This window comes from Eublepharis macularius, chromosome 16 (assembly GCF_028583425.1).
Source record: "Eublepharis macularius isolate TG4126 chromosome 16, MPM_Emac_v1.0, whole genome shotgun sequence".
Lineage (NCBI taxonomy): Eukaryota > Metazoa > Chordata > Lepidosauria > Squamata > Eublepharidae > Eublepharis > Eublepharis macularius.
In genome coordinates this window covers 16,235,634-16,258,666 of record NC_072805.1, presented here as the reverse complement: position 1 = coordinate 16,258,666, position 23,033 = coordinate 16,235,634, and the positions used below count along the sequence as shown (strand labels likewise).

Here is a 23,033-nt window from a genome sequence, read left to right as displayed (position 1 = left end):
ATGGAATGCATTTTGTCTTTAAGGTGTCTCAAGGCTCCTGTAATTTTGCTGCTTTTGAAATGACCTGATTTCCCTGTCTAACTAGGGTACTAAATGGAGACAGAAACAAAGTTACAAAGCAGGGGGGGGGGAGATTATGGGATGGAGAGAAGTTTTGCTGTTCTGCTGGGTGATCTCCCCCTGCAGATAGATAGAGGGGGATATGTCCCCGTCCGTTCTACTTAATCTGGTGGCTACTTTTGACGTCGCTAACATCACTAATACACATCTTGAGTTTGAAGCTGAGTTAAGGGGTCTTACGTGGTGGGTAATAGCTACAGCTTGCGTGCCAGCACATTGCCACGACTGATGCATGGCCCCAGGATAGCTAGAATACTTTTATAGAACACATTCCCTCCTTGAACGGAGATACAGAGGGAAGGAAGCAGGGCCACTCCAACCGTATCGCCCAGGTCATTCCACACTTCACTTTGCAGTGGACCTCCCTCCCCAAGTCTGGGCTTTTCTCAGAGAGAGCAGGGGGTGAAGGGAGAATATCCCAAAGAACACTTCCTCATCCCAAGCCCTGCACTTTGCCCCCCCCCCTTGGTAAAAAGGCTTTCTCAGTGGTGGCCACTCACTCATCTGAGGAATGCTCTCCTCCTGAAGTTCATCTGGCAACTATTCTTCTACTTTACTTTACTTTATTTGGTATTTAGCCCTCCCTCCCGCAAGCGGGCTTAGGACAAGGTACAACATTCAGATGGCCCATTGCACATTCCTGCCCTCCGATACAAAGAGAGACACCCGGACGGACGGAATGTCATTGGATAGGAGAAGGCGACGGGAGGCTCAATGATGGTCCTAATACTGGCCTCAACCATATGCCTGGCAGAACATCTCCGTCTTGCAGGCCCACCGAAATGATACCAGATCTTGGCGAGCCCGAGTGTCTTCAGAGAGTTCCCCCAGGTTGGGGCCAGGACCGAGAAAGCCCTGGCCCTGGTTGAGGCCAAACGAGCCTCCCTGGGGCCAGGGATCACCAGCAAGTTCGTATCTGCTGAACGAAGCGCTCTCCGGGGTACATACGGGGAGAGACGGTCCCTCAGGTATGCTGGTCCTAGTCCGTTTAGGGCTTTAAATGTCAACACCAATACCTTGAAACGGACCCGGAACTCCACGGGCAGCCAGTGAAGCTGCTGCAAAACTGGTGTAATATGTGACCTGAATGGAACGTCCATCAGCGTTTTTCCAACATTGGAAAAAAGCAATCCAGACCGCAGACATGACCTGAGCCTCCATAGATAAGGAGGAATCCAGGACTAGCCTTTGGATGCTAGGCTAAGACATTTTCCTATGTTCAGAACCTTTATCTTTTCCTTTATCATTTTCTTTTTTTGGTTAAAATGCAGTTTGCAATTCCTCATTTTTGCTAAGGTCATTGAATAGCCATTGCCTGCTATTGAGTATTTTTCTATGCCAAGAGGTAGGCTTTTTGAGAAGAAAGGTGGGCTTATAAATCATTTTACTAAATTAAAGAATTATTTTTTGGTTTTTCTCTATTTTTAACCTCTATTTAAATACATGTTATCCATTAATACTAGGTTTTCGCCTGCATTTTGAAATTTACTTCCTACCCTGTAGGAAGGCGGCGCTGAGAATGTAAAAAAAAAAGTAATGGAGATAATAATAACACTGAACTTGTTCACTGCTCTAAGTGGGGCAATGATCTGTTTGGAAGAGCAGTATATAAGCGAAGTTATTTTAATTATCAGTGCTGAAAATCGCAAGTTGTGAACACCCATTTACCTCAACAGAGGAAATGATTCTCATTTTTATTTCTACAATGAACACAAATAACGCCCGCCTTCACAGCCTTGGTATTTTAACCAGATTCTTTCCTGTGTTCATTTTTTTAAAACTTCTATGCTGTGAATCTCCTAACGTATAATCTAAAAATCGACACATTCTTTGTGTTGTGGTGGTCAACTGGAGTATGCAGGAGGTACATTTTCCAAAGTGTTTGGCTAAGCTTTAGAATCTCTCCTTTTTTCTCTGTCACAACACCCTAATGCAGTAATCGCCATTATTCCCATTTAACAGATGTGCAACTGAGGCTGAGACAGTGGCTTGCCAAAGAATGCTAGGGAATGAGGTGCGAACAGTATTTAAAATCTGTGCTGGGCTCAGAAAAGACTGCCTTTGATTCTGTTGGCAGCCCCATTTACAGCATAAGCTTTCATGGGGTTCACCAGCTATGACCCCTCCTCAAGAAACCTGGTCTATGTTGCCATCTCTTCCAGGTTAGATTATTGTAATGCACTCTCTGCGGGGCTGTCCTTGGAGACTATTTGAAAGTTTCAGTTCTCCAGAATTACAATGGCAAGATTACTACCTGGGGTGGACCTCAAGCATGTTGAAAGAGCTTCACTGGGAGTGTCTTGACATAAAGCCAGCTGAGAGCTCCTCAGAGGATCTGTCAATTTCATCTTCACCTCCATAAAGGCTCTGTCAATTTCACCTCTAGTCTAAAACTGTGTGGGATGGCAACCAGAGGGCAGCGAGGAATGGAAATGGGCTGGCGCTGCCTTCCAGAGCTGGGCTTGGACCTAGAGAGGTCATAAAGGGCTGAAGTTTCCCTCCTGGCATTGCACAGCCCCTTCACACAGCTCCAGTGTATAGCAAAGCCGTTGCCCTGCCGCCGACTCTATCTTTTAAAACTACCCTTCCCGGCTAACATTGCCTCTCCTGACACATGTTCTTCACATGTCAGATGTCTCCTGTAGAGACCTCTGGCTTCCTGCTGTACTTCAGGTCACAATTCAAGACACTGGTTTTAAGCTATGAAGCCCTGTAGAGTTGAGGACCTGGGCCACCCATCACCTATTTGTCCTGCTCACACTGCATTCCTTTTCCCAGGCCCTTCTTCATGTCCTTCTGAGGTGAGGCAGATAACTACAAGGGGCGAGGCTTTCTCATCGACTCCCCTGCCCCACTCTAGAGTTTCCTCTCCCTTTCTCTGCTTCTAGATCCTTCATCTAACAATTTTCAGCTCCTGTCGCAAACGTTTTAAAAAGAGAGTCTGTTGGCTTGAGAGTGCTATATTGCTATATTGGTTTGTATGACCTTTAGTTGGTTTTAGATTTAATTCGACCTGCTGTGCTACGGTTGTTTTAAAAGCTGGCTGAAAATTTTGTGTTTTTTTAATTCATAATCATTAACAACAACAACAACAACAACAACAACAACAACATTCAATTTATATATCGCCCTTCAGGATGACTTAACATCCACTCAGAGCAGTTTACAAAGTATGTTATTATTATCCCCACAACAAAACACCCTGTGAGGTGGATGGGGCTGAGAGAGCTCTGAGAGAGCTGTGGCTGACCCAAGGTCACCCAGCTGGCTTCAGGTGGAGGAGTGAGGAATCAAAACCGGTTCTCCAGAATAGAGTCCTGCGCTCTTAACCACTACACCAAACTGGCTTATGGTGGATGGCATTTTACCAACGATTGTACTGTATTCTATCTGCTTCTGTACTTTCTGTTTTTTGTTAATGACCTCGAGCACTTCAATGTAGAAGCAGAATAATATTACTCCCAATCAGGGCTTTTTTTCCGCTGGAACATGGTGGAACAGAGTTCTGGCACCTCTTGAAAATGGTCACATGGCCGGTGGCCCCGCCCCCTGATCTCCAGACAGAGGGGAGTTTAGATTGCCCTCTGCGCCACGGCGCAGAGGGCAGTCTAAACTCCCCTCTGTCTGGAGATCAGCGGGTGGGGCCACCGGCCATGTGACCATTTTTGCCAAGGGTGATATAAACTTTAAAAAACTCTACTCTTGTTCCAGCTGACCCAAAGTAACATCATTGTGTGGTCCTGGGAGCGTGCGCGCACTTTGCACGTGTGGTACCAGGGGCACCACCTCCCGCCAGGAGCTACCCTCTGTGCTGGCAACCCACTGAGTTCCACCACCTCTTCTCCCAGAAAAAAAGCCCTGCTCCCAATAAATAGCATATTCAAAGACTGAAAACTGCGTTGGGAAGAGAACTGTTACAGGAAGAATGAGCAGCTGCAATGGCTTGGCTTGTTGTGCAGTGTGGCTAGATGAGGTTTTTGGAGAAACATTTTAACCACCTTAATGATAGGACATTTTGGAGGTCTTTCATTCATAGGCTCACCGTAGATCGAAGGCAACTCAATGGCACATGACAGACACACAATTCCTTTTGCATTGTGTGTAGTTTCTAAGCACGGGGACAGAAAACCTCCCAATCATAATGTTCCTCTTGCTTCTCAGCAGTGCTGGGAACTAGATTCTGGGTTTTAGAGGCTGTGGTACCAAGCCTACTTGGAAGTAAACCCCATGTAAATGAATGGGACTTGGTTAGAGTTGGGCCGTGATCCGCTGGCACTGACTTCTGACTGAGGCTTTGTTTCTGGCCTGTCGTTGCCAAGGGAGACTCTGGGGGGAAAGAACAGAGCGCTCGCCCTTTCATTTGGAACTTCTAGTTCCACATTAATTGAGGAGCGGATATAAAGCTGTCCACTGTTGGAGCAGAAGCAGTAGGAAAAGAAGCAGCCAGTGAAATCTCTCCCAGTAAGCTTTGCGGCGCTTCCTAAAAAAGGTAGGCTGGTACCCAAGCACGATCGGGCAAGGTCACGCCGCTGTTGCCAGCCCTTTGCCATGGTATTTGCCAAGAGCAGGTCAAAGAACAGTTGGCAGAAAAGGTACAGTGAATGTGCTCGGTTGGCATAATTAGGAAATGCTTTGTACAATTTGCAAATTAGGTGACCCGCTTTGGGGGCCTGAGTGATGGCAAAGGTGTCAGACAAGGAGGCCTATTATCTCCCTACCTGTTCGACCTCTATGGAGAGCATATCATAAGGAAAGCTGGATTAGATCTAGAAGAAGGTGGAGTAAAAATTGGTGGAAGGAACATTAACAGTTTGAGATATGCAGATGACACCATGTTACTGGCAGAAAATAGCAAAGACTTGAAATGATTACTGATAAAAGTTAAAGGAGAAAGCGCCCATGCAGGATTACTGCTGAAGATCAAGAAGACAAAAGTAATGACTACTGAGAGAGTCTCTCTACACTCTTATACACAAGGATGCTCAAGTGTAGGGAAAGGCAATGTTAGCCAGGAGGCGTAGTCTTAAAAGACCTCTCTACACAGGAGGGTAGTTTAAAAAGAGCTGGCAGAGATCGCTCCTCAGAGGGCTTGTTAATTTCATCTTCGCCTCCCAAAGGGGAGGTGAAATTGACAGAGCCTTTTGGAGGCGAAGATGAAATTAACAAACCCTCTGAAGAGAGATCTCTGCCAGCTCTGTTTTTTTAAACTACCCTCCTGTAGAGAGGTGAAATTGGCAGAGCCTTTGGCTCCGTCTTTCTAAACTACGCTTCCCGGCTAGGAAGGCAGTAGGAAGAGAGGAAGACCTAAAACAAGATGGCTTGACTCAATAAAGGAAGCCACAGTCTCCAGTTTGCAAGATCTGAGCAAGTCTGTTAATGATAAGAAATTTTGGAAGTCTTTCATTCATAGGGTCGCCATAGGTGACTTGATGGCACATACCGCACACAAATATCTTTGCGGGGCTTTTTGTTTTGTTTAGTTTTTGCTTTCTTAGCTCTTTATCATCGTTTTTTATATGGTGATATGTTTTCAGTTCATTAATGTTAGTTTGTAAAATAAAAGCCGTGAATTTTGCTAGGTGGCCTTGGAGCAGTCACATTCTCTCAGCCTTCCTACCTCACAGGGTTGTTGTGAGGGTAAAATGGGAGGAAAGGAGAACTGAGAACCAATCAAGTGTAGGATCTTGGAGATCCAGGTTCGAATCTCCACTCTGCCATGGAAGCTCACTGGATGACTAGGCAAGTGACACGCACACAGCCAAACCCTGCCTCACAAAATTGTTGTGATGATTAAATGGAGAAAAGGAAACAATATAAGCTGCTGGGTTCCTCTTTGAGAAAGATGGAGGTATAAATGAAGTAAATAAAATAACAAATGATCTGAAGAAGTGAGCTGTAGCTCACGAAAGCTTATCCCCTACCACAAATTGTGTTAGTCTTATAGGTGCTACTGGATTCTTGCTCTTTTCTACTGCTACAGACAGTCTAACACAGCTAACCCACCTTTAAATAAAATAAATAAACAATGTATGCCTCCCTGAGCTCCTTGAAAGAAGAGGAAAGATAAAAATGCAAGAGATGGTTTGTATGACAGCTTTTGTTGTTGAGCTTTGCGTGTGCTGGTTGTTGTAGATTTTCCGGGCTGTATGGCTGTGGTCTTGGCATTGGCACAGCCAAGACCACGGCCATACATCCCAGAAAATCTACAACAACCAACGTTGTCCTGCTGGCCATGAAAGCCTTCGACAATATTTGCATGTGCTCTTGGCTGCCCTAGGAACCTGGTTGGCGAGAGTTGCATGAGTCTGCTTTCCATGTGTATGCAGAGAGAATCCCTGCTCTGCCTAGCACAGCCCCCCCCCCCCGCACCCATCTCATTCATAAAAGAACCATGACTAGTGGCAAAGGTCTGTGCCCTGAAGGAGAGAGCACAGCCACTCTTTGAGACCTGCCATCTCCTGCTTGACCTGTCTAGGACATGGCAGCATTTCAAGGGTGACCTGATAGCTGGGACATCTGAGTCGGCTTGCCTGCCTGTCTGGAGAGCTGTGTCGGTTTGGAGTGGGGTGTGGGTGACAGGCTTGGAAGGGTTCCCTGGCCCTTTGGGTCGGCAGGCACTGAGCCGGCTTTTGAAAAGAGCCCAAGCAGATTAAAGAGGCTTATCTCCTGGGCCATCTGTGCTCAGCATCCTCTGGGAAAGGAGAGAGCCTCGCTTCCACCTCACCCTCTGGGCTGCTGCCTTTCCCTCCCTTCCTTCCTTTTTAGATGGGAGAAAGAGAAGGGGTCATATCCTGTCCTGGTGACCCCCCCTTCCCAAATCATTGAGACTCAAGCTGCCTCCTGTCTGCCCACCCTCAACCCCTTTATCAACACACCCCTGTCCCTGGTTGGTTATCTTGGTCGCGCCGAGTCTTCTTTATCTGTTTCTCCCTCCCTCCTGGCACGTCTTCCTCGCCAGCCAGGAGCGCGTCCCACACACAGTCCTCTCGGGATGTGTGGTTGCCATTTGGTATGAATGGGGCAGCCCTTGTATTTTCAAGTTTCTATGTGCCTGAACATGAAGGCACAACAAACCCCGGTTTCTTTTTTCACATAGGGAAGCTAGAAAAGTATACAGTTGGCAGATTCACACAAAATGGTGACCGTGTGTCTTGAAAGGATCATGCACAGAGGAGTTCCAAAAACGGAATGACAGAAATGAGTTGTGTGACTGAAAGTTAGGAGTTGGCTTAGAGAGAGAAGGGAGAGAAGGGATAATTGTGGGTTTTCCCTGCCCAGTTTGTTCCACTGTTCCTCCCCACCTCCCTTCCGTCTTCGTTGCCGGCTCCTTCACCCAGCACAGCCCTTATCCTTACACATTCCTTACACACTGGTCGCCCCATCAGACATCCTGCCCTCTGTGAGATCTTGGAGGACCCCATGGTGGTGGAAGAGACGAAAGCAAGACGGGCAGCCCAGCCCAAGTCTGGTGGGGGGGGAACCCTCCTGGAGACATATTCCCAATGGATGGCTTGAAATACTTCCTCCCCAGGATAATTCCAGAGGGGGAGGCTGCATTAGCCTGTCTCAGCAAAATGAAAACAATTCACTCCAGGAGAAGCTTTTGTGGGTTAGAGCTCACATTATTGGGTACGTTGAGGTGTTCACCTGTTAGATACAGGCACCAGGGCCGATTCCAGACGACTAACCTGAAGGCGCTGCATGCCGCGATATTCCGGATCGCGACGGGGAAAACGCGATATTTCGCGTTTTCCCCGTCGCAATCCGGAACATGGCGGCATGCAGTGCCTTCAGGTTAGTTGTCTGGAATTGGCCCTGATGAGGGACGCTCTGTGTCCCAAAAGCCTCTCCTGGAATAAATTTCTGCTCATTCCAAAGTGCTGCTGCACTTCTACTTTATTTCCTCAACGAGGAATCTCACTGCCTGCTCCTCTAACATGGCGTTTCGGAGACCAGGCTTGACTGTGTATTGAAGCTAATGCTGGAGTGGAATTGTTCCAAGGAAGGGAGAACAAAAGGAGACCTTTATGATAGCCCCCAAGGCTTGGACAAGCTGGAGAAGATCCATTGGGAGACATCACTGTCAGGGTCACACTTTTGTCTTTCTTTCACAGGCCTGGAGTCTGGGCAGGCAGTATGGTGTAGTGGTTAAGTCTGGGCAGGCAGTTTGGTGTAGTGATTAAGAGCGGCAGGAGTGTAATCTGGAGGACCAGGTTTGATTCCCCACTCCTCCACTTTAAGCCAGCTGGGTGACCTTGGCTCAGTCACAGCTCTTCCAGAGCCCTCTCAGCACCCCCCCCCACCTCACAGGGAGATTGTTGTGGGAATAATAATAACACACTTTGTAAACTGCTCTGAGTGGGTGTTAAGTTGTCCTGAAGGGTGGTATATAAATTGAATGTTATTATTATAATGTTATTATACAGCAATAGTGTAGTGGCTAAGAGTGGCAGGAGTCCAGGAGTCTAATCTGGAGAACCAGGTTGGATTCCTCACTCCTCCACTTGAAGCCAACAGGGTGGCCTTGGGTCAGTCACAGCTCTCTCAGAGCTCTCTCGGCCTCACCCACTGCACAGGGTGATTATGGTGAGGGTAATAATAATAATGACACACGTTGTAAACCACTCTGAGTGGGCGTTAAGTTGTCTTGAAGGGTGGTATATAAATTGAATGTTGTTATTAGGATGGTCAACAAACTGAACCTCCTGTGTCAGGTAATGCTGTTACCTCAGGATCTTTTTCATTGCCCACTGCCCACAGTGCTCCACTGGATCTTAACCACAGTCCCATTTTCGTAAACTTGGAGTGTTGCAGATGGTTCAAGAGTATGGAATTCAGATCGGCTGTTAACATAAGACTTCCCACAGCGGCCAGAGATGGTGCTGCCATTCTGACTCCCGTTGCAAGCAAAGGGTGTGATAAAATGAACTGTTTGTATGGAACACGAGGAGTCTGCCCAGGCAGGGTGGTGCAGTGATTAGAAAGACCGGCTAGGATCTGGGAAACAGTAAAGAGTCCAGTAGCACCTTTAAGACTAACTCACTTTATTGTAGCATAAGCTTTCGAGAACCACAGCTCTCTTCACCTGATGCATCTGATGAAGAGAGCTGTGGCTCTCGAAAGCTTATGCTACAATAAAGTGAGTTAGTCTTAAAGGTGCTACTGGACTCTTTACTATTTTGCGACTACTGACTCACATGGCTAAGTCCTCTGATTTGGGAGATGTCGCTTGGAGTCCCCATTCTGCCGTGGAAGCAGACTGGGTTTCCTCAGGCTTGTCACTCTCTTCGCCTGACATACCTCACAGGGATGTTGTTGTTAGGGTAAAACGGAGAAGAGGAGAATCACATTATAAGCTGCTTTGGGTCCCCACTGAGGAGAAAATCCAGCAATAAATGCCTAAATAAATAACTAGAAGCCTTATAGGTGGACCGCATAAGATGGTTATGAGCATGGGGGATGTTGTCAGGCGCTTGCTTGCATTTGCCCCTCCACTTTTCACAAAAGGGTGGCGAACTGGTGGACTTCCTATCATTGGAGCGCTTGCCAATGTTCCCCCCTGTTTCAGCCCAGTTTGCCTTACCCCTCTTGCTTTTCTCTTTCTCTTCCCACAGACGTATGGAGCTTGGGCGTCATTCTTTACATGCTGGTGTGCGGGCAGCCGCCGTTCCAGGAGGCCAACGACAGTGAGACCTTGACCATGATTCTGGACTGCCGCTACACAATCCCGTCTCACGTCTCCTCACCGTGTGCAGAGTATGAGAGCAACCTCCTCCCTTATCCTCTCAGGGTCACACATTCTCCCCATATCTATTCTCCCCATATCTGTGCTCCATCCCCCTCTGGTGTAGCTGCCGAGTCCTTTCTCTGAGGGCCAAACCACAAGTGACAAAAGGCACAGGTTGGACACTTGTCAGCTTCCCTCAAGTTTTGGCGGGAAATGTAGGCAGCTTGGCGGAATGTTGGACAAGTGACAGTTGAAAAACCTATTGGACAGCAGTCGGAGAGCCAAGCTGCAAGACCAGGACGCCTACATTTCCCATCAAGACTTGAGGGAAGCTGACAAGTGTCCAACCTGTGTCATTCGTCACTTGTAGCTTGGCTCAGCTGCCTGTTCACTTGCCATTCACTTGCGCTCCACTTGATCAAGTGGAGAGCAAGTGAATGGCAAGTGAACAGGGAGGAATTCACGTGAGTCTGTTCACTTGCCAGGCAAGTGTAATTTGTCACTTGTAGCTTGGCTCTCTGTTTCATAAGTGTGGACTGGCTGAGTATCCAGTGCCCTCTGCAGACCGAAAAAGGAAATGAGATTAAAATGTCCGGCATTCCCCTTGTTATTGTACTGGTATAAAGACTTTTGATTGGATGGGCAACTGGGGGGATGCTGTGAGGACTTGGAGGGCTCCAGCCCTTTACCTCTCCCATGCTAGAGTTTCCAGCCTCCAGGTGGTGGTTCTATTTCGGAGAGCTCCTTTAATTGGTTAGCCTCCAAGTGGTGGCTGGAGATCTCCCAGAATTACAACTGATCTCCAGGTGACAGAGATCAGTTCCCCTGGAGAGAATGGCTGCTTTGGAGGGTGGACTCCCTCCATTATACCATGCTGAGGCCCAACCCCTCCCCAAATCCCGCCCTCTCCAGGCTCCACCTCCCAAATCTCCAGGAATTTCCCAGCCTGGACCTGGCAGCCTTGCTCCCATCCTCTGCCTTTACTCCGAATGACAGCTCTTCTTTCAGGAAGGTTCAAATCACACCAGTAGCCCTCCTCACCCTTAACCTGGCTGGGCCTTGCTACCCGGTCACATCCGTCGCCTCCACGTAAGGAAGAGTTAGATGGGATCGCTGCATGGACTGCAGCGCAAACTTAGCTGTGTGAATCAGTCACAATGGGGGAGCGAGTGTCAAATCGTACACAGCAGAGTGGGCGGGATGGTAGTTTTCCTGTTTAGTGGGCCTCCATTTAGAGTCTGAAAACAGAGCTTGGCCCTGTCTGCTCTCTTGGTATTTTGCAACAATATCCCAGGCTGCTTTTCCTTGGGGAATCTTATCTTAGTAAGCGAGTAGTAACTCCTGTCCTTTTCTCTCGGCCAGCCTGATCTCCCAGATGCTCCAGCGGAACCCACAGCAGAGGGCCTCCTTGGAACAGATCGAAAACCACCCGTGGCTGCAGGGCGTGGACCCCTCCCCTGCCAGTCGCTACCTGTTGCCTCTGACGTCGCACAAGCGGGTCTCCGAAGAGGAGCACGGCATCATCATCCAGGCCATGATGTGTGGCAACATTGCAGACCGGGAAACCATCCAAGAGTGAGTGTTGCCGGCTCAGCTTTGCCTGCAGTGATTGAGCAGGGGTTCTGGTGGGGTCGAGGATCTGGTTGGTGGAGATGTTACTGTGTGAAACGAGGGTGTTTGTGCACTGCTGTGTGGGTTTTGCACAGTGTCTCCCACGTCTGATGTTTGTCGCTTGTGTTCCCGTAGAGCGCTGGAAGCTAACCATTACAACCATGTTACTGCCACCTACTTCCTGCTGGCTGAAAGGATCCTGCGAGAGAAACAGGAGAAGCAGAGCCCAAGCCCCAGTCCCAGCCTGGTCTACAACCTGGCCCAGCACGTCCAGAGCAGGCAAGTGTTTGCTCTCCTTGGAGGGCCGGACTGCGAGTCTTTCTACACGAGACATCTGACACGTGAAGAGCATGTGGCGGGAGAGGCAGTGTTAGCCGGGAAGGGTAGTTTAAAAAGACAGAGCCAACGTGTGATGGGGCTGTGAAATGCCAGAAAGGAAACTTCAGCCCACTATAACCTCTCCAGGTCCAAGCCCAGCCTGGAAGGCAACTCCAGCCCATTTCCATTCCTCGCTGCCCTCTGGTTGCCATCCCACACCGTTTTAGACTGCAGAGGTGAAATTGATGGAGCCTTCCTCACAACAACCCTGTAAAGTAGGTTAGGCTGAGTGCGTTTGACGGTTCAAAGGCCACCCAGCAAGTTTCACCAGCAGAGCAGGCAATCAAACCAGAGGCGAAGATGAAATTAACAACCCTCTGAGGAGCGATCTCCGCCAGCTCTTTCTTTTTAAACTATGCTTCCTGGCTAACATTCCATCTCCCTACATTTGACAAATGCGCGCTGAGGCATCTCGTGCAGAGAGCCTCTGCATGTTCACCGTATCCTTGCATCCTCCCTGGGTCCTGTTGATCAGACCTGCACTGTGAGTGATGTTGTTGACACTCTGATCCTTGGCGCTTTGGGGGCTGACTGTGGCATACAGAGACTGAGGGCTTAAGCCTTACTCACCTTGTGCCAGTTTCCCCACTCAGAACCCCAGGACGAGGTGCTGTTTGGCTTGCTGGGCTCTGTATGTGTGCTGGCGGCTACATGTAAGGCTTCCCAACAGGGCAAATACCAGCTCCCAAGCTGGGTAAATAGGTTTGCCAACCTCCTAGTGGGCCAACAAGATGAGAGAGTCCCGGTGAAGAAATTAACAATACAACCAAGGAACCGTAACAACCTTACTAAACGACTTTAAACATTAAACGAAGACCATTGAAAATGTATATATGAAAAACCAGTCAAATGTAATTAATTTTAGGAAGAAAATAGGCATACAGGAGTTCAATATGAGCTGGCAAACACTGCATACACGTACATATAAAGTGCAAAAGTGCTACAATTATATTTCGAAAGTGCGTGTGCCAGCTTTAAAGTGTCCGTGCCCGTTACAATAAATAGTCACATGGTACAATTATAATTAACAGTGGAACTAAACAGTGCATAGAGGTGCAAGATAGGAGCCAGATTTTCGGTGTAACCGCATGGCATCACCTCTCCAGTGGGTGCCCTTGCCACTCCAGACTCCACCATCTCCAGGCTCTGCCCCCCAATCTCCAGGAGTTTTCCCACCCGGACTGGGCAACCCTGTGGGTAAATGGTACAGGGGGAAGGCTTAAGCCCCTCTTCCTGCACTCTGCCACCCTGACACAAATCCGAACCGCAGTGTAGTGCTGTGGCTAGAGTGATGGACCAGGATCTGGGAGACCCGGGCTCGATTGCCCGCTCTGCCTGTAAAACTTGCTGGGTGACGTCGGGGCAGTCACACGCGCTCAGCCTGTCCTACTTCACAGGTTTGTTGTGAGGATAAAAGGGAGGAGAGGAGAATGACGTGAGCCACTTTGTGTCCCCGTTGGGGAGAAATGCAGGGTGTAAGTGAAGTAGAATAAATGCCTGGCAATTGAGGAAACGTTAAAAGGAAAGAGGCTTTTCTTTCGTGGCTCCTCCTTGTTCTTTGCTCCTTTTAATGTTCGCAGGCGTTGAGGCCTTTCTTCCTTGTCTCTCTTTCCCAGAAGCGCCTTCAGCGCTGTGAGCGATCCCAGCCACCCTGCCATTTTGGTGGACGAATGCCCTCAGCCTCTGCCTGTGACCAAGAGTGCTTTGGAGAACTATTCCGGGAAGTCCGTCCTTTCCTTCTCAGCTCTGGGTGAAAGCGAGTCCCCTTCTAGCCTCCATGGTTGCGGGCAGCCCATCAGAGCTCTCATCCGGCCCTCCCTTATCGAGACACCCATCGCCAAGAGCACTCCGGCCTTGCAGCAGATTTCAGAAGAGGAGGAGGAAGAGGAGGAAGAAGAGGAGGGGAAGCCCGGCCTCTTCCGAAGGAGAACCTCCTCTTTGAACCAAGAGCAAATGAGCGATTTCCAGAGCGCCAAGGCTTCCCTTTTGTTCTGTCGGAGCCTTGCAGCCCACAGCAAAATAGCGAAAGCGCCTGCCGCTGGGTTCGCCAAGCCTCGCTCCCTCAATCAGTTGCATGAGTCTAGCCCGAACCAGGCAGCTCTGCAGAAGCCTCTGTCCCTAAAAGACCAGCAAGGCTTTTGTCAAGAGCTCCCAAACCAAGCCGTGCAGATGGACGGTACCAGCAGCTCCAAGCCTCAAGGGGAGAAAATGGCCCATGACGTGGCCCCAGAAGGAAACGCCAAAGATAAGCCTTCGGTGGGCAGCAAGGAGGGCCCTAAGCAGGGGGGCAGTGGTGAGGCAATCGTGAGTCCCGACGCAGCGGGACGACACATAGGGACGGAGGACAATAACAATACTCCCCCAGTGGGACGTGGCCGTGCTGGAGACAAGCTCCTGAAGAAAGAGGCTGGGATCCACGTTCCCCAGAAGAACGAGGCTGTCCCTCAAGGCAGAGTTGGCCAGGGGAACACAGCCTTGGACCCGGGAGACAAGTCCCGAAAGCCGGACGGGAGCCTCGAGATGGGACCACCCAGTAGGCCGAAGCACTTAAGTGACAGCCAAGGGAACGGCAGCCCCGGCGGCAGCGAGAGCTTGGCAGACAACATTATCAAGCTGGACCCCGCGAAGGGCAAGAGTGCCAACCTGAAGGACCGGATCCTACAGTTCCCTCTCTGCGAGAAGGCCCTGGCCTTCCGGATGCGGCCTGCCTCGAAGGAGAGCCTCCTCTCGCTGGGACAGTTCAACTGCTGCCACGTCATCTAGGACCCACGTTACATTTGCACGAGAGAAATAGACTGTAGTGATGAGGGTGATGACGAAGGCACAGGCCAGAGGCAAAATGTCGGCTCCGTTCCCATGATCCTCTGCTCCCCCGTGAATGGCTGCTGGCAGGATGGACTGCGTGAGAAAGCATTCGGACGCTAGTTCCACTGTATCCGCTTGAAAGGGATCGAAGGAACCCAGTGGCTGTCCTCTCTCTTCCCTCCACTCCTGGCTGATTCTCTCCAGCCTCAGCAGAGCCTCCCAATGCATGCTGGGCCTCAGTCCCCTCGAGAGGAGCCTCCACCGTCACGTGTTGCGTTTCGGCGTCCCGTGATTGAGAAGCCAGGTGCTTGCTCTGATTCAGCCAAGTGCAACTGGAGAGGGGTTGATGGTTGGTTGGCCTCAGTTCAGGGGTCCTCAAAGCCAAATTTGGGCTACTGGAGGCCAAGGGTGTGTCCTCTCAGAGCCAACACCTAGGAGTCGGGCATACAGCTCCCTGATCCTGGAATGCCCATCCACAGAAGCACTTGGGGAAGAATCCCGTGGTGCCCTGTGGCAGTAACTTTTTTTTTGCTTGCCCAAAGGGCCGGGCCCTCTTTCTGCCCTTTAATGCCCCCCTCCCCAATAACTCTGTGTGGTAACTTAACTCAGAAACGGTCAGTCCTGCAGCTTGGGTGTCTGGGAATTTACTTGTTGTAAGCAAGCCAGAGGGCTCTTTTTGCTGCACAAAAGTCCAGGCAGACAGAAGTCAAGGAGCCGCCTGTTCTAGCCCCACGACAGAACTCGAGTTTTCCTATCTTTTGCCTGCAGGCCCCAGACTCGCTGTGCCTGTTGCGGCCCCCCAGATCCTTGCAATGATTTTTTTAAAAACAATTTTTACTTTTCTTAAGATCATAATTAAAGATGCTTGCAATGATAGCTGAACTCACCCCTGCTCCTTGCTGTCAAGGAAAGACCAAAGTAGTCTGTCAGGAGCTGTGTCCAGTTCTCCCATAACAGCCTTGATGGCAGTATCTGTATTGCAGCGCACTGAGAGTGGACACTAGAGCACATCCTGGGTCGGTCACGGTGCCCTTTTTCAGTTCCCCAGGATTCCTGGCTGCCTTTTATCCCACGCATGGGCAAAGAGCCTCCTCAGACAAACGTATCCACCCCCATTTGCATGTAAAGCACATGGCACGGGATCTAATGTTAACATCAGTAAAAGGTGTGCAAGCGAGGGGAGCCAAACCCTGCCTCCCCTCACCACTCTCCATTGCCCGGGCGCTTGACTCCTAGCCCAGCTCATGTGTGGGACTCAGGGCCAAGCTAGATGTGCAGGTTTTTAAAGAGTTGGGTCTGGGTTTCCCCAGGGCCAGCGCCACCATTGAGGTGGTGAGGCGGGCACCGTGGGGCTGGAGGGGGCGCCGGAGGGGGTGCCAGGGGCGGAGGCGCGCGCCACGGAGCTGGCGTGCCTGGCCTGCAGCTGCTGCAGCCAGCCAGCCCCGCGCCGCCACTGCCACACGCCCCCAGCCGGGTGCAGCAGCTGCGGGCCAGGCACAGCAGGTGGCCGGGGCGGCGTGCGGAGTGTGGGCAGCCTCCTTGCGCCGCCCCAGCCACCCGCTGGCCAATGGCCCCGTTTTTGCTGTGTGATGACGTCATCAAGTTATAACGTCATCACGCAGTCCAGGGGTGCACGCGTGCGATGGGAGGGTGGCCGCAGGCGCTAGAAACCCTGGTGCCGGCGGTGGGTTTCCCAGACTCAGCTTGGGTTTCTGCAGCCATGCAGCCGTTAAAAAGTAAATGGCTGTTAAAAAATAAAAAAGAGCCCAAATGGCCTCAGATGCCTCTGTGGGGGGGCTCCTCCCTCCCCAATCAAGCCATCTCCCCATGTCACAATACTGTTTTTACTGCTCCACATGCACAGAGTACTCCACATGGAGCAGGAAAAATGGGGAGAACTCCCTTCCCCACTACTTTGACATGGGGCTTGAGGGGGACGGGAGGAGCCTCTCCCCCCTCCCCCGGAGGCATTCTGAAGCCATTTCGGGTCTCCTTTATTTTTAACAGCTACCCCCCAAAGCAGTTGTGTAGCTGCGGAGAATTTGAGTCGGGGCTCCTGACTCTGTAAAAACCTGCCCATCCAGCTTGGCCCTGCTGGCTGGAGGAAGGGGGGCGGGGTTTGGACCATGGACTCCGGCATGGGAGGCAGGGAAGGAAGGAGGGGGAGGGGGCAGATCCCCTCACCCCCAACCCCCCTGCTGCTTTATATGTGAACGAATGAGACGGCCCTTATTGGGCTCAGCTGACCCCGTTTTGGCCTCTGGCCTGAGGGCTAGAAGGCACCAGGGGGCAGCAGCTCACCTTTTGGCTTTCCCTTGCAGGTGAGCTGAGAGGAATTGGAGGGCTGGGGGTTTGCCAATAGAGCAGAGGGCACCGTGTTGCTTTTATCTATTTATTTTAATTAGCAGCCCACTGCATTATGCTGTTAAGGCTGCGGCAACCAAGCTGTCCGTCCTGCCCTTGTAATTTGTACCCTCTCCCTTACGGACTGGCTGCTGGGTTTGCGTTCTCCCTGGGGCTGATGCCTTGGAAGCCAGGGACGGGGCCCGAAGGAAGCTTTGAGCTGGCCATATTCCGCCAGCGCCCCCTTCCCGTCGAAAGCCAAGGATCAGTGCTCGAGTCCCTCACAGGTAGCATGCACTCCCCCCTCCAAAGCATCCCAGCTCGGCCCACCCCGAAGAGGTGAGGGTTTTTTGTAGCAATTAAAATATTTTTAAACAAATAGTCTATTTTAATGTAATTTAGAGATGGCTCTGTATCCCTTCCCCAAGCCCAGAATTTTCCCTGGGCAGCAACGCACTTTGTAGGAGTGAATTAGCCATGCTCTTGCCCAACTTTGGCCCACAAAGCTCCCCTTCCTCCCTTTCTCCCTTTCTCCCTTCCTTCCTTCCTTCTGTTCCCTGGCAGCTTCTCTACCTGTAAGCAGTACAAGGATACTTCCTCTTTAAGGACTTTGCTTGTTGGGATGAGATGGACAAAAAGATGACGCTGCATAGCCAATGTATCGGAAGGACCGGGTGGGTGAGACCTGCAGCCCTTATCCAACCCCCTGTTTCTCTCCCCTCCGCCTTTCCCTGCTTGGCAACCTACCAAGTGGCTCCACATCTACGTTCATCCATGCCCTGTGCCCCAACATCCTGCCCCCACTCCCTCTCGTAAACTCTTCCAGGAAAATAAGCTGTCTTGTGTATTTATCCTCCTTTCTTGCTGGCAAGAAACGAACTTGGAAATCGATCGCTGAGCTCACTCTGGGTTCTGTACAAAGTGCACTGATTGGATCTAAGGCGAAGCAAGTTGAGTCCAATAAAATAACCCTTGTGGATTTTGAAGCTTGTACGTGTTTCCTTTCTCGAGCAGGGATCGCCGCTGAAACGGGTTGACTCCTGTCCGAGGCACATCATCCCCCCTGATGACATGTCTTTTGTCTCTGCACGGGGCTGAGGCCCCTGTTACTTGCAGGTGTATATATAGAAAAAACATGGGTTGGACCCTAGCATCTTTTCAGCTTCGCCCCACCCATTTCCAGTCTTTGGTACAATTGCTGTCCCACATTGCTTTTGTCTGAGCATCCCATGATTCTCAGCATCGTCTTTTCACTGGTCAAAAAGTCCCTCCCCCTCTCCTATTTGACGGGAGAAAAGCTAGTATGACCTAACCGTGTCTTTGGAAAAGGATGAAGATGCCCTCCGGATGCTTCACATTCGATGTTGCCGTTGTCACCTGCAGAAGCCCTGATGTCTAAAGTGATGATGGAGACATTGGAATGTCAAGTTGCAAGCCAAAAAAAAAAAAAAAGATCGAATCTATTTTCTCATGGAAACCTCAGTTCCATAAAATAATAATAATAATAATAACTGTGCCTATATACCATTCTTCTAGACAGATTAGTGCCTCACCCAGAGCAGTGAACAAATTAGTGTTATTATTATCCCCACAATACAGCTGGGGAGCTGGGGCTGAGAGGAGTGGCTGACCCAAGGCCACCTGCTGAGCTCATGGCAGTAGTGGGATTCGAACCTGGAGAGTGCTGATTTGCAGCCGAACCACTTAACCACTGTGCTACAGCCATTCTCTATGGCTTCTCTCCATGTGAATCCCACAATCCTGAGCATGGCTTTTTGGCTCATACAAAGAGGCCTTCCTCTCTCTTTTGCAGGCAAAAAAGCCAATTGAGTAGGGGCAATGGAGGGTTGAAAATGACCTCTGCATGTGGCCTCCCTATGTCTGGTACTTTCTGAAGAGCTGGTCTTCCAGCTTCGCCCTTGCCAGAGCTACTAAGCTGGTTTGGCTGGCTGGTGCCCTGTGGTTTCCCACCACCCCCTCTCAGTTCCTGCTTAACTCTTCCCAGCCCATGACTAGAGGGGCAAAACAGGGACTGGGCAAGCTGTGTGAATAAGAAAAGAGGTTGCAATGCTTTTGCTAAAGCACAGTTTTGATTAGTGAAATCGTGCGGGAGGGTTTTTTGTTTTTTTGTCATCAAGTCAAAGCCCAGGAACCAAACCAATCACTTTCAATGCATATATCTCAATTCATCCATATAATTAAAGTGCTCAAAGTGAACAATGGACTCTTGAGGTTCCAAGTGGTGGTTTTATTATCATATTGTTTCATGTTGGTCTGGAAGACTTCTGCAGTGTATCTTGATGGAGAAATAATGTATTGCTGCTTGTTGCATGTATTTATATTGTTGCATTATTTATTGATATATTTATGGTATTTACACATTTTATGTATGAAATTTGAGCGATTCCTGCCATTGTTGAGCACTTTAGCACATTAATTATCTGGATGAATTGAGAGATTTGCATTGATAGTGATTGGTTTGGTTCCTGGGAGGTTTTCCTGTTCCTTGTAGTTTCTGTGTCCTGGGCAAGCCTCTCCTTCATACACAATCAAGTCCTAGGGCCAAGCTACAAGTGACAAATGACACTTGAACGGCAAGTGAACAGACTCAGGTGTATTGTATTCCTCCCTGTTCACTTGCGCTCCACTTGTGCGCCACTCGATCACATAGAGCCAAGCTACAAGTGACACCTGACACAGGTTGGACACTTGTCAGCTTCCCTCAAGTTTTGATGGGAAATGTGGGCGTCCTGGTCTTGCAGCTTGGCTCTCCATTTAATTGAAGTTTACAGAGCGGCAGTCTATGGGAGGGAGAACATGCGGTCGGGAGGGGAGTGCAGGCGTCAGGCTCTCACCGGGCGCCCCCCTTCCCCTCTGCTGGGTGTGTGGGGGAGAGTTTCCGTAAACTTCAATTAAATGGAGAGCCAAGCTTTAAGACCAGGACACCTACATTTCCCATCAAAACTTGAGGGAAGCTGACAAGTGTCCAACCTGTGTCAGGCGTCACTTGTAGCTTGGCTCATAGTGGAGTGGAGCGCAAGTGAACAAGGAGGAAATACATGTGAGTCTGTTCACTTGCCGTTCAAGTGTCATTCGTCAATTGTAGCTTGGCCCCTAGCCAATTTGGGCAACCCTTCAAGGAGTTTTCTAGGCAAGATACAAACAGAGGAGGTTTGCCATTAACTGCCTCTGCTAGCAACCCTGGACTTCTTTGGGGGTCTCCCATCCACAACGGACCTTACTTAAGTTCCAAAATCTGATAAGCCCAGGCTAGCCTAGGCCATCCAGGGCAGGGCAGGAGGGGGGCAGGAGGGGGGGTGAGAAGGGTTCGATTCGACCCTTTCTCAAGAGGCACCAGCCCAAATGAGAGCTGCGTTGCTGTAATGTCATTGCCTTTAAAAGTTAAATGGAGATCCAAGATGGCCATTGCATTTAATCAGACTCTGCTCTAGCACCTATTTTTACTTCTAGGGTTCAATTCCTGAACGGTTGAATTTCAATGCAATCCCAAACAGGGTTAGACCCTTCTTCATCCATCAGTGGATGCAGAAGTGTAGAACTGTTTAGGATTGCACTGAAAACGTCGTGCTCACTGCACTCTGTTATTGATACATCCTGGAATTCTGGTCCTGTTGGGACCCGCTACATCCAGAAACCCATAATGGCCCAGTTCTGTGGATGTGATGCCACTAATACCATGACTTGTTTTCTGAACGGGAGTCAGCAATTAGCATCTCCAGGAGGTTTGTAGATGATGAATCTTCTAAGTAAGAACATCAGCAGACATTAGCTGGGTCAGATCAGACACCACGTCATCCGGCACCCAGTGGCCAATGAAGAGGTTCCAAGAAACTCACAGGCAGGACCGTAGAAAGCATTTGGAGAAGGACCACTGCATTTGTCTCACTTTGGCTGCTGGTAAATATATCTCATGGAGTTTTATACCGTTTCAGAAACCTGCTTGATGAGAGCTGATGGTGTATGGAAGAAGTGTGTGCACACCTTGGGAATGGATCCAGAGGAGTTAGCCATGTTAGTCTGTAGTTTCAAAATAGTAACGAGTCCAGCAGCACCTTTAAGACGAACCAGCTTTATTGTAGCATAAGCTTTCGAGAATCGCTGCTTTCTATCAGATGCGCATCTGACGAAGAGAGCTGTGGTTCTCAAAAGCTTATGCTACAACTAGAAACAAAGTCCTTTGTGGGGAAAAATACAACGGGCACTAGAAAGGGGGAGAGCAGGCAGGCAGGCATTCCCTCCTCCTCTATCACTGATCCCAGCTGTGTTAAGGCGGGAGGTGGGCATTGCCACGTGCTCCACTCCTAATACTGGCTGGGTTAAGGCAAGGGCTGGGCATTGCCTCCTGTTCCACTTCTAATACCAGTTGGCTGAAGGGGGTGGGCATTGCCACCTGCTCCGCTCCTAATATCAGCTGGGTTAAGGTGGAGGTGGGCATTGCCACCTGCTCCGCACCTAATACCAGCTGGGTTAAGGCATGGGGAAGGCATTGCCACCTGCTCCGCTCCTGTTCCCTGCCTGGGCTTCCCACCACAACATGTTTTCTGGAGCAATATGGTGAGTTACCTGGGCTTTCCTCTGCAGCAGTGCCCTCTGGTGGTGCACCAGGGTATAAAACCTGAAACATGCTTACTCAATTATATAGTAAGATAAAGTTTGTTCGTCTTAAGGTGCTACTGGACTCTACTATTTTGTACCTTGGGAAGCGATTCTCTCTCAAACCACTTTCCTCTCTCTTCAAAGCCCTGTCTGGCCCAAGTCACCAAGACACCAGCAACATTGCCACAGTTGAGCCAGGGCTGGCCTGCAAAAACCAAAGCTGCTCCCTGGGTGTCGGTGAGCAGCAATGCACACAATCTAAAAAGCATGCCCTCAAGATCTCTTGCCATGTTGGCCCTGGGTCTCTGCTCTCCTGCAGAGTTGGAAAGCCGACCCAGTGTGGTGGTGTGGTTAGAGTGTCAACGTAGGACCTGAGAGACCCGGATTTAAATCTGACCGCTGGCGTGGAAAATCACTGGGTGACCTTGGGCCAATCACACACACTCAGCCTACCCTACCTCACAGGTTTGGTTGTGAGGATAAAATGGGGGAGAGGAGAATGAAGTAGACTGTTATGGGGAGAAAGGCAGGGTATAAAGGAAGTAAAAAAAAATTAAAACATACAATCCTTCATGTCTTCAGTTTATAAAGACTTCAAGCAGCAAGAATGAAACAGGCTGAAACGATGTCAGAGTAGGTCCTGGAATACACGTACAAACCTTTGTAGGTTTATATAGCGGCAAAAGATGTGATTTGGTCTTCTGGGCCTGCCAATGAAATCACCACCATCATCATATATTCTAATAGTGATGTGTTGTTTCATCTGTGGATACTTAAATCTGCGGATTGAGACCACTTTGACAGAAGTCAGATTTTTCAGCAAACTTGGGGGTCTCCCCCCCCCACCAAGGTTTGCGGAAAATCCAAAAAATGGGTAAAAAATGGAGGGGGTGGGTTGTGCATGTAAAGAGTTGCCAAGACATAGCTGACTTAGAGTAACCCCATAGGGTTTTCAAGGCGAGACAAACAAAGATGGTTTGCCATTGCCTGCTGTTACGTAGCAACCCTGGCCTGCCTTGGTGTTCTGCCATCCAAGTACTAACCACAGCTGACCTTACTTAAATTCTGAGATCTGAGAAGATCAGGCTAGGCCATCCAGGTCACGCGGGAGGGGGCTTAGACGTGTTCGATTCTATCCTCCTCAAGAGGCACCAGTCCAAACGAGAGCGACATTGCTGTAATGTAATTTGCCTTTAAAAGTTAAGTGGAGATCTAGGATGTCCCAGGGACAACCTTGCTTCGCTTCTGAGATCTGATGCGATTGGGCTAGCCTGGCCACCCAGATCAGGTGGTTTAAATCCCCCCAAATCGCTGCCACCCTTTAGGCAGTGAAGCAGGGGGTGGCCAGACTAGGAGGGGCAGCTGCCGCGGCTGTGATGAACCTTGGATCGGGGACTGCGAGAGCCACCACTGAAACAAAGGTGGTGGGCGG

General features: G+C 49.8%; 1 protein-coding gene across 1 annotated transcript in view; it reads left to right on the top strand.

Moving 5' to 3' along the window:
• Positions 1-15,977, top strand: part of LOC129343958 (SNF-related serine/threonine-protein kinase-like) — a 29,309-nt gene extending 13,332 nt beyond the window's left edge. The window contains exons 3-6 of the mRNA XM_055000391.1: positions 9,735-9,876; positions 11,210-11,422; positions 11,594-11,737; positions 13,453-15,977. Coding sequence (XP_054856366.1) covers positions 9,735-9,876; positions 11,210-11,422; positions 11,594-11,737; positions 13,453-14,599 — 1,646 coding nt within the window. The 3' untranslated portion in view covers positions 14,600-15,977. The remainder of the gene's footprint in view (positions 1-9,734; positions 9,877-11,209; positions 11,423-11,593; positions 11,738-13,452) is intronic.
• The last annotated feature ends 7,056 nt before the right edge of the window (positions 15,978-23,033 follow it).